We start from the raw sequence: 18420 nt of genomic DNA on the forward strand, positions 1-18420 counted from the left end.
TGTTGTCATCTCCATCACCCTGGTATTGGTATTAAGGTAGGTACCCTGACAACATTGACTAGTATTTGTTGTCATCTCCATCACCATGGTATTGGTATTAAGATCGTTACCCTGACAACATTGACTAGTATTTGTTGTCATCTCCATCACCATGGTATTGGTATTAAGGTCGTTACCCTGACAACATTGACTAGTATTTGTTGTCATCTCCATCACCCTGGTATTGGTATTAAGGTCATTACCCTGACAACATTGGCTAGTATTTGTTGTCATCTCCATCACCCTGGTATTGGTATTAAGGTCATTACCCTGACAACATTGGCTAGTATTTGTTGTCATCTCCATCACCCTGGTATTGATATTAAGGTAGGTACCCTGACAACATTGGCTAGTATTTGTTGTCTCCATCACCCTGGTATTGGTATTAAGGTCGTTACCCTGACAACATTGACTAGTATTTGTTGTCATCTCCATCACCCTGGTATTGGTATTAAGGTCATTACCCTGACAACATTGACTAGTATTTGTTGTCATCTCCATCACCCTGGTATTGGTATTAAGATCGTTACCCTGACAACATTGGCTAGTATTTGTTGTCATCTCCATCACCCTGGTATTGGTATTAAGGTAGGTACCCTGACAACATTGACTAGTATTTGTTGTCATCTCCATCACCATGGTATTGGTATTAAGATCGTTACCCTGACAACATTGACTAGTATTTGTTGTCATCTCCATCACCCTGGTATTGGTATTAAGGTCATTACCCTGACAACATTGGCTAGTATTTGTTGTCATCTCCATCACCCTGGTATTGGTATTAAGGATGTTACCCTGACAACATTGGCTAGTATTTGTTGTCTCCATCACCCTGGTATTGGTATTAAGGTCGTTACCCTGACAACATTGGCTAGTATTTGTTGTCTCCATCACCCTGGTATTGGTATTAAGGTCGTTACCCTGACAACATTGACTAGTATTTGTTGTCATCTCCATCACCCTGGTATTGGTATTAAGGTCGTTACCCTGACAACATTGGCTAGTATTTGTTGTCTCCATCACCCTGGTATTGGTATTAAGGTCATTACCCTGACAACATTGACTAGTATTTGTTGTCATCTCCATCACCCTGGTATTGATATTAAGGTAGGTACCCTGACAACATTGGCTAGTATTTGTTGTCTCCATCACCCTGGTATTGGTATTAAGGTCGTTACCCTGACAACATTGACTAGTATTTGTTGTCATCTCCATCACCCTGGTATTGGTATTAAGGTCGTTACCCTGACAACATTGGCTAGTATTTGTTGTCTCCATCACCCTGGTATTGGTATTAAGGTCATTACCCTGACAACATTGACTAGTATTTGTTGTCATCTCCATCACCATGGTATTGGTATTAAGGTCACTACCCTGACAACATTGACTAGTATTTGTTGTCATCTCCATCACCCTGGTATTGGTATTAAGATCGTTACCCTGACAACATTGGCTATAGTATTTGTTGTCTCTATCACCCTGGTATTGGTATTAAGGTCGTTACCCTGACAACATTGGCTAGTATTTGTTGTCACGTCTCCATCACCATGGTATTGATAACCCTAGGGAAAATATACAAAGTCACAGCTAGCCAGCCGTGACCAAAGTTCATAAGTTAAAATAGAGCCTGCTTCAGTCAGTATTTACTACCAGCTCATGATGTCACTTTTGTGAAGCATGTGTCAGAAAACTGTCCAGAAAAACAAATTAGCAATGCTCACAACCATAAAGAAATAGACAATTTACTTAGTTATTTTTCAGTTTACAATTTTTTTATGTTCCCAAAATAATAGCACTTCGAAATTAATGAACAATTGTTCTGAGCCCACCAGACATGACTTCTCTCCTGCACTGAAACCAATAACCTATCTATAAATGTAGAGCCTTCCCCTGAGACGTTCCAGTCCAAACATACAAACCATTACACACACCATCACATGAATTCACTTTTATATCAACTACGATGACAATCTCTACACATTTTTTTTACCTTTTTTGCCCCGACAGTTCCAACGAAAAAAAAAAACAATTTTTGCTGATGCTGTTAATGCTTATTGGTAAACTGTGTGAACATCGATCCTTTTGATAAAATGTTGCTCTTGCAATGTTAAATTGACGGACAGGTTTTACTGAATGCTTGGATCTGCTGGAAAATAACCAACAAACAAATGTAAAGTGGAACTTCTCTAAACCAATCATGCACAGTACATAATATTTGGCTAGTTTAGGGAGGGTTTGGTTTGGAGAAGTGATCCATTTTGACCATGCAGTCAGAATCTGGGAATACCGATCAGATGATGTTTTGTATCTCTGAAGCAGTGTTAATATTATGGAAGTTAATGAACACATAGAATGCAGAATTCATAAAAAAATAAACTAATTAAAATAAGTTCTAATACTGATTGCAAATGTATGCCATATCTATATCATGTCACAATGCTGTCATCCGAACTGACCTTCATCCAACCTATCGCTACACCTCTATATATGCTTAATATGAGGCATGATAAGGGGTATTTATTTCATTGCAAACTAGAATGGCTTTATAAACAGAAATAAGAACAATAATTTTAAATATCCAATTTCTACCAATCTTATTCAGGACATCGATATTGCACCTTAATATGAATTCTGATCTACAATTAGCTTCCTTATCGTGTGCAGATTTGTCCGCTGCAAAAATAACTTGTTTGGGGCCTCATGCAAATTAGACTAGAAACTTCGGCTTTCTAGCTCTACTTATGGTAAACAGACTTTACCGCTTCAATGATGCATAGGGATTTGGTTTCATCTTGACTATATCACAATTAAATTGTAATGCTCCTCTAGTCGAATGGGTTACCTACTACTACATACATATCCCTCAAGACAATAATCACCACAGGTGCTGATTTCATGTTTGGTTGGCCTGGCTCCTGTCATGTTTACTCAGGTAAAGCTGGTTTACAGAAGTAATTTTAGGTATATTTTAATACTTCTGGACACAAAACCAGTTCAATATTCGGAATTGAGAGGGATCGATATTGGGAGTTTTTTTATTACTTTATCAAAGAAGGATCCATTCCATACATTGCCATTTCGATCAGTATCGAGATGTGATTAGTTTTGAGAAGGATCAGTTTTGGGAAAGTTACAATGCATAAATGAGTATATATAACTGAAAAGCTAATCGCAGCTTCTGAGATATTCCTATAAGATTCCCGGCCTCATGATCAAGTGACCTTCATTTTGATTATATATTTATAAGTCAATGATTTTTTGAAATGCATGCAAACTCTTTGATACCAAATCTGTTTTGTAACGAATTCCAATGACCTTGAAAGGTCATAGGTTGTTTTGCAATTTGACCTTGAGCCCAGAAGTTGATATCTTAATAAAAGAAGCTGGTAACTATGCCTAAAACAGCATCACATATTTTTGTTTGACCAGATTCAAAAGAAAAGATGTTCAGTAGGTAAAATTCTCAAATTTACTCAAGAGAGCAATGGTAAAATGAAAGCTTCTGAATTGTTGTCACCCCTGTATGAAATGTCCCCTAGACCTGTTATTTTACATACTGTAATTACTTGCTCTGACAGAAAGAGGAGACCCAGGGGGTCTTGACATCATCTTTAAGAAGCATCGCCCTGATAAATTCACCAGGACACACGTGGCTGATGTGAGGTGAGTGTTATGACATCATGAATGTCATGGTTCCTGCATTTAACTGGGTAAACCCAAAATTGTCTTCTTAGTGGTTTCAGGGATTTGAAAATGCCACTAACAATAGCTAATATATTTTTACCTGGTGAAAATGTACTCTCCTTGGAACTTATGGAACAGAAAACTTTCTTCACTTTATATAGTATACATAATATCATTCTTTTGTCATGATATGTGATATTGTGAAAAATTGATTGAAAATTGTCAAAAAAGTCTGGAGTAGCTGTTTTCATTGCCGTGATTCAATATTTTCATTTAAACAAACTATTAATCTATTTGTACAGTAGACAATTTATTGTAAATGCCAAGCTTGAAGTATAGTTGTAAGACCATTATTTCATCAATGAGAAAAAAAAACTTAATTAAAATCCTATTGTACATTGGGCTGTAGATTAATTTGTTATCTAACAGTGGCATAAAAATCTTATGAATATAACAACCCCTCCCAAGTCATATACATGTAATGTAACCAGAAATTAGGATTAGCTAAGGAAACCCTATAGTATTAATACAGGAATGATGGTTGGTTTTAACCTGATCTTATCTCCATGACTTTAAGTTCCCTAATTCACCCTCTGACATCTGCAGAAATGTACAGATGCTCATACTTGTTTGGTTTTTTTTAAATTTTGGTTTTACAGATCAGCTCTCAAACGTGTTAGTACTAGTTACCATGGATACTGAACACTACATTTTCTGGATTGCATTGCTTGTCACTGATGTAAAATTGATGAGCCTAGCAGTTTTAAACAGAAATGTCATTTCTGTAACAAAGATTATGGAAACTAATTGCAGCCTAAGCTTGTTATATAAATGAATGCAGTTGCTCAAGACAACCTCATTTACATGTAAAACCATTTTGTGGTGCTTTGTGGAGACATTTGGTGATGCTGTCATTATTTTTTTCTGTTATCATTTGCATTTTCTGTCCATATTTACATCTAGAAGAGACACAGATACTCACTGCAAAGCCACATGGAGCCTGAGAACATGTATATGTGACCGGAACATGGACCATTCTGACACCTCCAGAACACAGACAACATCTACTATTTAAACTTATATATTGGACAATTTTATCAGACTAGGTCTAGACCAGCAGAACAATTCTATTGGACAATATCAAGACAAACAGAAGGACGATTTTATCAGACTAGGTCTAGACCAGCAAAAAGACAACCCCATTAGACTAGACCAACAGAAGGACAATTTTATCAGACTAGGTCTAGACCAGCAGAACAATTCTATTGGACAATATCAAGACAAACAGAAGGACAATTTTATCAGACTAGGTCTAGACCAGCAAAAAGACAACCCCATTAGACTTTGTCTAGACCAACAGAAGGATAATTTTATTGGTCTAGACCAGAAGGACAATTTCTAGACCTTAAGAATGTTGGACTATATTTAGACAGAAGAACAAGGGCCATAGATTCTAATTTTGCAGAACTTGCCTGTTGTTTTAGATATTTAGTATAAGGAATTTCCTTATCCTGAAAAGAATACAACTCTCCTTGCCATGAAGAACACTGTACTCCCCTAGACCTAAAAAACACTTGACTCCTCTAGACCTGAAGAACTTTGGACTTCCCTTGACCTGAAGAACACTGGACTCCTCTAGACCTGAAGAACACTGGACTCCTCTAGACCTGAAGAACTCTAGACTCCCCTTGACCTGAAGAACTCTAGACTCCCCTTGACCTGAAGAACTCTGGACTCCCCTTGACCTGAAGAACATTGGACTCCTCTAGACCTGAAGAACACTAGACTCCCCTTGACCTGAAGAACTCTGGACTCCCCTTGACCTGAAGAACTCTGGACTCCCATTGACCTGAAGAACACTGGACTCCTCTAGACCTGAAGAACATACTTCTAAGACCTACAGAATAAGGACATTCCAATATGTTGAACCTTCTCTGAGGGTGTGACGGTTTTGTACAATGAAAATTTCAATATTGAAGACCTGTAAAATATTGGGCTACTTCAAGACTTCGAAGGTGAATCAAACCATTTGACTATACACCTGCAGAACATTGCCAAATTTTTTGACTTGTTCAAAAATCAATACATCATTTAAAATTTTTGTAAATAAATGCATCCTATATCTATTTATTAATGCACAACTCCTTATCAAGTGAATAAACTGATTACAAACGTAGCTTGTGACAGAACCATCCTCCCCACTATCAAACCAAACACTATATCTATACATTGCCTCAGGTGACATGATTTTTGTATCTGTAATTCTGACTGTATCAACGGTGTGTTGTATCTGTCCCCTACATGTGCAATGACAGCTGATCTATATACACCATCTATAGCTTTAGTCATATAACTGTTAGCTCCTGCAACCACCATTTTGAGCATAAGCATATATAGAGGAGACAATGGCAAAAACATACATAATAGTTATTGTAAGAATTATAATAGGAAGGTATAATGTAACAAAGGGTCATGTACAAATGGACATATAATGTTTAGAGACATATATAGTAAGAAACAGAATGATATACAAAAACAGACGTTGTACATATGTATGTATAGAGAAAATTAATGACAATTACTTAAATGCTTTAAGTTAACTTTATGAATAATTAGTTTTGTTTTTCATTAAAAGAATAAAAAGAAATAAACAAACTTGATAAAGAATCAATGTTGTAAGTTAAACATAATCATGTTCTTTTTCAATTTATTCTTCTGAGAAATGTAAAAAAAAAAACGTCATTGTACTCAAATATTCTTCAAATAATTACCATGCAGGGATGAATTTCTTTTTCAAAGTTCATTAACAAAAAGAATTAACAAAAAAAATCAAAATTGCAAATTAATATATTATGCAAATTAGGACTTGGAAGCAAATTCATTCTACTTTGACACTGAAACAACACAGGGGTCAAGGTCACTCTAGAGTGGATTGTGTAGGGTGAACACAAATTCAAACTGCAGTTCTTTTGACGTATAAACTGTTTGTTTTTTTTAATCTTTTGGTGTAGTTGGACAGACATGAATGTAGCAGTGATTGTAAAACATACGACAAAGAAAGACTTGTGATATAACAGGCAACATTGAGGGAGTCGTGTGCCCCTGGTGACCACACACAGCGGAGGCGTGCCTCACAAGTACTACAGAGAAGACACCAGTGAAGACTTAAAGAGAAGTATTGACTGTCGAATGACAGGTCTATCTAGAAACTGTCTCACCTTCCTCTGTGAGTTTCCCTTAGAGAAAATATGGCTACAGTTCAGCTTACATATCAATGAAATGATGACTACTATAAAATGTATAGATAGCATGTTCTTTTTAATCTCACCTTGGAACTGAACCTGACCTGATTAGGTTTGTACAGAAATAATTTTTTATTTTATTTTTTTAATCTGTTATATGATTGCCTGATGTTATATCTATTTAACATCCCCATAGTTTGTTACAAAATGAAAAACCTTATAAACACAAAAGAATACAGCTTGCAAGGATAGCTTTTGTTTAATTTACATAACCGACCTGTCTAGAGAGACCAGCTAATCAAAGGTGTGGAGTTCACTTCTGGATGATCCTCAACAGCTTTCTACATTATATATATTCTTCTCAAAGAATATGGTCTCTTTAAACAGATGTCTGAAGGTCAAGGTCAAAGTCAAAGTTAATTTTTTTAAGTTGCAATTGGCAAGGAACCAAAATATGGATAGTGAAAATGAATATAATTTCTGGTTGATAAATATTTTCTAACAAACCCCTATCATCCATGTAAGATATGATTCACAAGCTTCTCCTTATGTGTGAAAATAAAACACTTAAACTGAAAATAATAAGAACCTCCATACAGGCCTGTGTTACAAACCAATATAACTGTCCTTGACCTTGACCCTCATCTATCCTGATAATTTTCTTCGAATTCCAACATAAATACACAACATGATATTCCCAAACATAAAGGATCAGTTACCATTTTCCACTCACAAGTAATATTTCTGGCACAGTCCTGTTGAATAATTGTTATAACCAAAATGCCCTCCCTTATTTTTGGGAGATTCACCTTACCTTAACCTGCAGTTTTTCCTTTTTATTTTCATATACCTTTTTCTACAATGTAGGACTTTCTGGCTGTCTTCTTTTGAATTGTTTTACTTTCAGATTTTTCTTCATCAAATTGAGAATATACAAATTTTGGAAAATGGGAAAATGGTTCTGCCAATTGTTTTGTAGTTTTTTAGATTTTAAATTTTGCAATTGTTCTTGACCAAATTGGGTATATATGAGTGAATCTCTTAACCAATGGTACCACCAGTATATACACAGGGAAAACTCTGGTTATAACCTCATCCCATAGAGTTTTAAAGGAATTGATCTTGAAAACAATGATGAATGGATTCCCACAGCTATGAAGGATAAACTGGTACTTACATCTGAATCTGGACCCACATCCGCTCCAGGACAAGTAAACGAGACAAACTCATGACACCGCTTGTGGACAACAAAACTGCACACTGAAAAATACAATTCATTACTAAAATTAATATTTCATTGTCTAGTAAAAAAACAGAGAGATAATTGATCTTTACAGAGCATGTTAATATATCGAAATCTTCACATTAATCAATTAAAGTTACAATATAACCCTACTGAACTCAGAGGGACTGAAATCAACAAAGTCATCATATAACCCTACTGAACTCAGGGACTGAAATCAACAAAGTCACCATATAACTCTACTGAATTCCGAGGGACTGGAATCAACAAAGTCATCATATAACTCTACTGAATTCCGAGGGATTTGAATTATCAAAGTCACTATACAATGGACTTCATTAGCTCGAACTCAGAAAACTTGAATACCCCTCTTAACTCGAAGTAGTTCGTCAGTCCCGGCCGAATTCTCTCTTTATCCTAGTAAAAAAAAACTTGGAAAACTCGAACTCGGAAAACTCAAAAAAACTCGGATAATGTGAAGTGAAATTTGGTCCCAAAAATAAAAATCCTACTTGAAATGATCGAATAACTCGAAGTATTATTTGTGTGTCCAACAACTATTGGTGGTAAACGCCGACATTTTTTCAACATCGAAATTCCATTTGTATCGGCACTACAAACCTACCAATTATTATATGCTATTGCAAGTGTTTCATAAATTCATTAAAGCAATTGTCGGTGGCATCTTAAACATTCATTAAAGAAATTGTCGGTGGAATCTTATAACAATAAAAAGTACTGTTTTTACTTACATTAGGTAATGTTCTAAGGCGGTCGCCGATAATAGTACACACCATATAGTCAACAACTCATCTACCCGTTCGCTCAAGCGGAACTAATCTCTGACACACCAGTAGATTTACTCGGCTGATGTTTTTACAGGTGTAGAAATGAAACAGTCACTGGTGCCTATTAAATCTTTAAACTGCTGAAACAATAGCGTAATTACTACCGAGGTGTTCAGAGTACGACTGTAACGGTCAGCGCTGTCTATTAAATCTGATAACACGCCAACTCAGTAACAGTAACATTTTATACGCACACGCGCAGCCCAACTTCCTGTGCTAATACACATAGAAATGGCATGGTTGTCGGTAAAACATAAGTAGGACTTTCAAACAGTATTTTATATGTCCAATATAAGGTAATGCTTCTGTTATGTTTTACATATAATCTGTGTTAAATTTAAACGGTTATTTGATATAAGATTAATAAATTGTTATTTGGTTGTATTCCATTTTATCGTTATTCCTTTTACAAACATGACATATGTTATTTACATCAGACCGTTCTTGAAGTGACTAAGCGAGAGAAACTTTATCGAGACTGTATATCGGCGAACCTACACCAAACTACGAGTGACAGAACGAAATATTACATATACATTTACATGTATTGACCAATCTTTACACTTAACTGAAGAGCGACAGAGCGGAGTTATAATGATTATATAATGTTGACAAATATTGATCAAACTTTGCACCAAAAATGACAATTTAAGTCGCTTAATTCGAACACTTGGATAATTCAAAGTTTTCTCGCGGTCTTGTCGAGTTCGAGTTAACGAAGTTCCATTGTATATACAACCCTACTGAATTCTGAGGGACTGGAATCAACAAAGTCACCATATAACCCTACTGAATTCAGAGGGACTGGAATCATCAAAGTCACCATATAACCCTAATGAATTCAGAGGGACTGGAATCATCAAAGTCACCATATAACCCTACTGAATTCAGAGGGACTGGAATCAACAAAGTCACCATATAACCCTACTGAATTCAGAGGGACTGGAATCATCAAAGCCACCATATAACCCTACTGAATTCAGAGGGACTGGAATCAACAAAATCACCATATAACCCTACTGAATTCAGAGGGACTGGAATCAACAAAGTCACCATATAACCCTACTGAATTCAGAGGGACTGGAATCAACAAAGTCACCATATAACTCTACTGAATTCAGAGGGACTGGAATCAACAAAGTCACCATATAACCCTACTGAATTCAGAGGGACTGGAATCAACAAAGTCACCATATAACGCTTCTAAACTCAGAGGGGCTGGAATCAACAAAGTCACCATACAACCCTACTGAATTAAGTGGTACTCAACATAAATGATGCCCAATTTATTAATGGCAACCACAAAAATAACCTCCATTAGCTACATTCGGAATTAGAACAATCTAAAACCATTAACAGGAATCAGTAACAATTGAGGAAACTTTAATATCCAAGGAAACAAGAGCATCCAAAAAAACAAAAATAACTGAGAGCTGATCAATTTAATGTGAAGTAATAGCACACTTCATGGAGAGTGTCATTTCCACTTTGATAATTGCTCTGACATGTGTATTGTGGTTAGTAGTACAGGATCAGATGACAATGGGTAATATCAAGTCACCAGATCAGTATTCCAAACAATTCAATATAAAACTGTAAATATAAATACTTCTATAAACCCAGGCCGTACCTCTACACAAACCCAGGCCGTACCTCTACACAAACCCAGGCCGTACCTCCACACAAATCCAGGCCGTACCTCTACACAAACCCAGGCCGTAGTACCTCTACACAAACCCAGGCCGTACCTCTACACAAACCCAGGCCGTACCTCTACACAAACCCAGGCCGTACCTCTACACAAACCCAGGCCGTACCTCTACACAAACCCAGGCCGTAGTACCTCTACACAAACCCAGGCCGTACCTCTACACAAACCCAGGCCGTACCTCTACACAAACCCAGGCTGTGCCTCTACACAAACCCAGGCCGTACCTCTACACAAACCCAGGCCGTACCATCTACACAAACCCAGGCCGTACCTCTACACAAACCCAGGCCGTACCTCTACACAAACCCAGGCCGTACCTCTACACAAACCCAGGCCGTACCTCCACACAAACCCAGGCCGTACCTCCACACAAACCCAGGCCGTACCTCCACCCAAACCCAGGCCGTACCTCTACACAAACCCAGGCCGTACCTCTACACAAACCCAGGCCGTACCTCTACACAAACCCAGGCCGTACCTCTACACAAACCCAGGCCGTACCTCTACACAAACCCAGGCCGTACCTCTACACAAACCCAGGCCGTACCTCTACACAAACCCAGGCCGTAGTACCTCTACACAAACCCAGGCCGTACCTCTACACAAACCCAGGCCGTACCTCTACACAAACCCAGGCCGTACCTCTACACAATCAGATATATTGATGTAAGCATTGTTTGACAACTTAACTATCTGTATCTGGAGAGGTCCTGCTGTTGCAGCGACTGATGTGAAAAGATACTGTGATCATAGCGATAATTTAATATGATACCTGGTGCTGGTGTACCTGTGATCATGTCCCCCTGGTGTACCTGTGATCATGTCCCCCTGGTGTACCTGTGATCATGTCCCCCTGGTGTACCTGTGATCATGTCCCCCAGGTGTACCTGTGATCATGTCCCAATGGTATACCTGTGATCATGTCCCCCTGGTGTACCTGTGATCATGTCCCCCTGGTGTACCTGTGATCATGTCCCCCTGGTGTACCTGTGATCATGTCCCACTGGTGTACCTGTGATCATGTCCCCCTGGTGTACCTGTGATCATGTCCCCCTGGTGTACCTGTGATCATGTCCCCCTGGTGTACCTGTGATCATGTCCCACTGGTATACCTGTGATCATGTCCCACTGGTATACCTGTGATCATGTCCCACTGGTATACCTGTGATCATGTCCCACTGGTATACCTGTGATCATGTCCCCGTTGTACCTGTGATCATGTCCTCGTTGTAACTGTGATCATGTCCCCCTGGTGTACCTGTGATCATGTCCGCCTGGTATACCTGTGATCATGTCCCCCTGGTGTACCTGTGATCAAGTCCCCCTGGTGTACCTGTGATCATGTCCCAATGGTATACCTGTGATCATGTCCCAATGGTATACCTGTGATCATGTCCCCCTGATGTACCTGTGATCATGTCCCCCTGGTGTACCTGTGATCATGTCCCCCAGGTGTACCTGTGATCATGTCCCAATGGTATACCTGTGATCATGTCCCCCTGGTGTACCTGCGATCATGTCCCCCTGGTGTACCTGTGATCAAGTCCCACTGGTATACCTGTGATCATGTCCCAATGGTATACCTGTGATCATGTCCCCCTGGTGTACCTGTGATCATGTCCCCCTGGTGTACCTGTGATCATGTCCCCCTGGTGTACCTGTGATCATGTCCCCCTGGTGTACTTGTGATCATGTCCCCCTGGTGTACCTGTGATCATGTCCCCCTGGTGTACCTGTGATCATGTCCCCCAGGTGTACCTGTGATCATGTCCCCCTGATGTACCTGTGATCATGTCCCCCTGGTGTACCTGTGATCATGTCCCCCATGTGTATCTGTTTCTACTTTATATCATGACATCATACTGTCTCCCACATACTCACTTTCCCTTGTAAGGGCCACAATAACGCTGTTTGGAGAGCATTTTTTTCAGACTAACCCAACCTAGGGTTAATATCTGACGTGTACAAGCTTTGATCCCTACCCAGGAGGCTATGTCGACTAACCCAACCTAGGGTTAATATCTGACGTGTACAAGCTTTGATCCCTACCCAGGAAGCTATGTCAACTAACCCAACCTAGGGTTAATATTTGACGTTTACAAGCTGTGATCCCTACCCAGGAGGCTTTGTCGACTAATCCAACCTAGGGTTAATATTTGATGTGTACAAGCTTTGATCCCTATCCAGGAGGCTATGTCGACTGACCCAACCTAGGGTTAATATCTGACGTGTACAAGCTTTGATCCCTATCCAGGAGGCTATGTCGACTGACCCAACCTAGGGTTAATATTTGACGTGTACAAGCTTTGAACCCTATCCAGGAGGCTATGTCGACTGACCCAACCTAGGGTTAATATCTGACGTGTACAAGCTTTGATCCCTATCCAGGAGGCTATGTCGACTAACCCAACCTAGGGTTAATATTTGACGTGTACAAGCTTTGATCCCTATCCAGGAGGCTATGTCGACTGACCCAACCTAGGGTTAATATCTGACGTGTACAAGCTTTGATCCCTATCCAGGAGGCTATGTCGACTAACCCAACCTAGGGTTAATATCTGACGTGTACAAGCTTTGATCCCTATCCAGGAGGCTATGTCGACTGACCCAACCTAGGGTTAATATCTGACGTGTACAAGCTTTGATCCCTATCCAGGAGGCTATGTCGACTGACCCAACCTAGGGTTAATATCTGACGTGTACAAGCTTTGATCCCAATCCAGGAGGCTATGTCGACTGACCCAACCTAGGGTTAATATTTGACGTGTACAAGCTTTGATCCCTATCCAGGAGGCTATGTCAACTAACCCAACCTAGGGTTAATATCTGACGTGTACAAGCTTTGATCCCTATCCAGGAGGCTATGTCAACTAACCCAACCTAGGGTTAATATCTGACGTGTACAAGCTTTGATCCCGACCCAGGAGGCTATGTCAACTAACCCAACCTAGGGTTAATATCTGACGTGTACAAGCTTTGATCCCGATCCCAGGAGGCTATGTCAACTAACCCAACCTAGGGTTAATATCTGACGTGTACAAGCTTTGATCCCTATCCAGGAGGCTATGTCGACTGACCCAACCTAGGGTTAATATCTGACGTGTACAAGCTTTGATCCCTATCCAGGAGGCTATGTCGACTGACCCAACCTAGGGTTAATATCTGACGTGTACAAGCTTTGATCCCTATCCAGGAGGCTATGTCGACTGACCCAACCTAGGGTTAATATCTGACGTGTACAAGCTTTGATCCCGACCCAGGAGGCTATGTCGACTGACCCAACCTAGGGTTAATATCTGACGTGTACAAGCTTTGATCCCTATCCAGGAGGCTATGTCGACTGACCCAACCTAGGGTTAATATCTGACGTGTACAAGCTTTGATCCCTATCCAGGAGGCTATGTCGACTGACCCAACCTAGGGTTAATATCTGACGTGTACAAGCTTTGATCCCTATCCAGGAGGCTATGTCGACTGACCCAACCTAGGGTTAATATTTGACGTGTACAAGCTTTGATCCCTATCCAGGAGGCTATGTCGACTGACCCAACCTAGGGTTAATATCTGACGTGTACAAGCTTTGATCCCTATCCAGGAGGCTATGTGTTTCTCAGAAAGCTTTGACCATCCTGTGACATAGTGGTTGCAGGGTCAAGACCCTTTACCCAACAGCTTAAGATAGTACATGACAGGCCTCTTGTATGATGTTCAGTGAGGTAGCCACCAGCTGCTTAAGGAGGCCCTACCACAAAATGACCTTGTCTGTGCATGGGGTGGGAATAAAAAGCACTCTCCCTGTATATATCTGCATTTCCTATAATAAGCAGATATGTAATCAAGACTTAAGTCTAGAATTATGAGCTTGGTTTAAATTTATAAATGACGTGACAAAAAAACAACAGGATATTACTTTGAATTAGGTTATTTTTAACTCACCTACAGTAATACTGAGAGGTGTGTAAGTATAGGAAACCTATCAGGAAACGAACACAAGTGACATGTATATATCTGTCACCATGGAAACTGTCCCATCCTAAAATCAACCCTGTGTTGTCTGACACTGAATGACACATGTGTACTTACAAATCTATACATATAATACTACTTCCTTAAAGTCATTAAGTGTCAACAATATTCATGTGAAAAATATATGTCCGGTTTTCAGGGAAACAACTCTCCAATCAAATAAATGAATTAAAAATACCAATAATAAACTTTTGTATGTTTCCATTACACATTCCATAGTAATATCAATTAAAAAGGCCAATGTTTTTGTAAGGATATCTTAAACTTGTGCCTTTAATTTAGAATACTCCATAAAATTGTATACTAAAATGTTTTTGTAAGGTTATATCTTAAACTTGTGCCTTTAATTTGGAATACTCCATAAAATTGTACACCAACTTCCTTACTTAAAAGTCCTCCTGGTGTTTCCTGGTGTTATGACAGTTCTTTCTTCCTTGTGGCATTGTCTTTTGTCATTGAATAGAGATACACTCACATGTGTATGCTAGTTACAATTTGATAATTGTATTCCTAGCTACTATACCAGTATGTTTAAAATTCTTTTACATAGAATGAAATATAATAAGGATCAACAGCAAGTAAGTCAGTAAAGCAGTCTTATATTGCAAGTGATGACCATTCATTACTGGTTCAGTTTACTTTGGCTGATCCATCAATACAGGTTCAATTAACTGTCACTGCATGGTATCTTAAATACATGTTCTTTTTACTGAGAGTGGTTCCTTAATACAGGTACAGAACTGTGAGTCCCTTAATACAGGTTCAAGTTAATGTGAGTCGTCCCTTGATCAGGTTCAATTAACAGTAAGCAATGTGTCCCTTAATACAGGTTTAATTAACTGTGAGTGGTCCTTTAATACAGGTTTAAATAACTGTGTGGTCGCATAATACAGGTTCAATTAGTTGTGAGTGGTCCCTTATTACAGGTTCAATTAACTGTGAGTGGTCCCTTAATATAGGTTCAGTTAATATAGTGATTACAGCAGGAATTTTGGAAAGTGGTCTCTTTACACAGGTGTTCTTTAAACCAACTTTTCGTAATATTCTTGCCATCAAAATCATGTATATACAGAATATGGTGTGACATTGTAGCCCTCACTTACCAACAACAGTATGTGGTTTGTGATTAAAGTTAAATTACTGGAAACGTTTCCATGGTAACTTAGTTTCAATGAATCTCAAAGGACACGATCATGTCTGCACAGGAAAGAAATCATCACTACATTTTTAAATTTCCAGTCAAGTTTTGCAATATATTGGAAATAAACTTAGGTACCATTGTAATAATTGGTGAATTAACTGTAGATGTCTGTTCCCAGTACTCTTGTAAAGTTTTGTACAGAGTAAATTGCACAATAAAATTCTATTTCATTTCCAGCCATGTTGTTAGATAGGACCCAGCTGTGTCAAGCACTTACATCACAGTCAAAACCAGTGGCCACATCCATATTGTTAACCATTTGGTTTATTTTGTTTACCGTCCTATAATAATAACAATCATGGTCATTTAAGGACGTTGTTAACCATTTGGTTTATTTTGTTTACCGTCCTATAATAATAACAACCATGGTCATTTAAGGACGTTGTTAACCATTTGGTTTATTTTGTTTACCGTCCTATAATAATAACAACCATGGTCATTTAAGGACACTGTTAACCATTTGGTTTATTTTGTTTACCGTCCTATAATAATAACAATCATGGTCATTTAAGGACACTGTTAACCATTTGGTTTATTTTGTTTACCGTCCTATAATAATAACAATCATGGTCATTTAAGGACGTTGTTAACCATTTGGTTTATTTTGTTTACCGTCCTATAATAATAACAACAATGGTCATTTAAGGACGTTGTTAACCATTTGGTTTATTTTGTTTACCGTCCTATAATAATAACAACCATGGTCATTTAAGGACATTGTTAACCATTTGGTTTATTTTGTTTACCGTCCTATAATAATAACAATCATGGTCATTTAAGGACATTGTTAACCATTTGGTTTATTTTGTTTATACCGTCCTATAATAATAACAATCATGGTCATTTAAGGACAGAACAGGTTTTGGAGGCGAGGGAAAGCCTGAGTACCTGGAGAAAAACAACCGGCCTACGGTCAGTACCAGGCAACTGCCCCATGTTGGTTTCAAACTCATGACCCAGAGGTGGAGGGCTAGTGTTAAAGTGTCGGGACATGTACCTTAACCACTCGGCCACCGCGGCCCCTATTGATAACCAACTTCTCATGCTGAAATGCTAACAGACTGTCCACTATTTTTTCCCAGGTAATTTTTTTTGAAGATCAGACCAACAAAATGTCCTAGAGTCCTAAGTGTTACAGTTCTAATCTTACATATGTTGCTTACTGATCTTGTTTTGTGAAAATTGGGGCGAGGTGTTCTATCTATATGTAAATGTGCAAATAAATCTAATAATTTTTTACAATTGTTGCTGAAAAAGTCATAGCAATATCATATTACTAATTAATGAAGCAAGACAATATGTAGTGTTAACATTTTGACAAACCATGGCGATAGATATTGTTCAATTTTTAAACCCAGGTGACGGAGATTGTACATGTGTAGACCATATTTTGACAAACCCTGGTGATGGATATTGTACATGTGTGTAGACCATATTTTGACAAATCCTGGTGATGGACATTGTACATGTGTATAGACTGTATTTTTCACAGACCTTTACCTTAAAATTAGTTTTTTCAAGCTTCCCTTTCTGATGGATGTATTAGGGTTCATTGAATTGTGTACAATAAATTAAGAAGGTTGAAGTATAAGAAAGTATTACACCGTAAAAAGTGGATGGCATTATTTATAATATAATTCCTTTTATATGTTTATACAAAAGAGGAAAAGATAAGAAGGTCAATTTTGCTGGCTTAGAGTTTCTTCACCTGACATGATATCTATCTTTCCTTTTGATGCTGTGCATTCAAAATATTCTCTCATATTTTACATTAGGAAAGTTTCTTCCCAGCGTACCCATTTAACATCTATGAATAAAATTGTGTAATTGTAAATAGTACACTTCAGTAGAAAGACTTTCTATTTCACGTTTTAGTGACACTGGTAAATAACAGCATGGTATCTTGATGGTACACATAAATAACTCATTTGGTTAGTCACACCAGCACTGTAGGTAATTTGTGTTTACCAAAGATCAAGGTCATGTGACCTACCTAACAGTACAATCACATCTGCATCTGTACATGTGTGCAAGGCTTTTAATTCCTGTGTAACACCCCTCTAGTGTCCAGCTCCATACAATGTCTGTCTAGTTTTAACATCCTGTTTTAACATCCCGATCAAACTTTCTCTATATATAGTGTTTTGTCTAGTTTTAATATCCGGGTTTAACATCCCGATCAAACTGTCTTGGTCGTGTTTTGTCTAGTTTTAACATCCGGGTTTAACATTCCGATCAAACTGTCTTGGTCGTGTTTTGTCTAGTTTAAATATCCGGGTTTAACATCCCGATCAAACTGTCTTGGTCGTGTTTTGTCTAGTTTTAATATCCGGGTTTAACATCCCGATCAAACTGTCTTGGTTGTGTTTTGTCTAGTTTTAATATCCGGGTTTAACATCCCGATCAAACTGTCTTGGTCGTGTTTT

At 38.4% G+C, this 18420-nt stretch overlaps 1 protein-coding gene across 3 annotated transcripts in view; it reads right to left on the bottom strand.

Moving 5' to 3' along the window:
• The window catches only part of LOC117330878 (calcium-dependent protein kinase C-like), a 224205-nt gene that overhangs the window by 154186 nt on the left and 51599 nt on the right, over window positions 1–18420 (bottom strand). For all 3 annotated transcript variants that reach the window (XR_004533415.1, XM_033889443.1, XM_033889433.1), the window contains exon 3: window positions 8143–8225. Coding sequence is in view for 2 of the 3 variants with exons in the window: in XM_033889443.1 (XP_033745334.1) it covers window positions 8143–8225 (83 nt within the window). In the remaining variant the exon portion in view is untranslated. The remainder of the gene's footprint in view (window positions 1–8142; window positions 8226–18420) is intronic.

This window comes from Pecten maximus, chromosome 1 (assembly GCF_902652985.1).
Source record: "Pecten maximus chromosome 1, xPecMax1.1, whole genome shotgun sequence".
Lineage (NCBI taxonomy): Eukaryota > Metazoa > Mollusca > Bivalvia > Pectinida > Pectinidae > Pecten > Pecten maximus.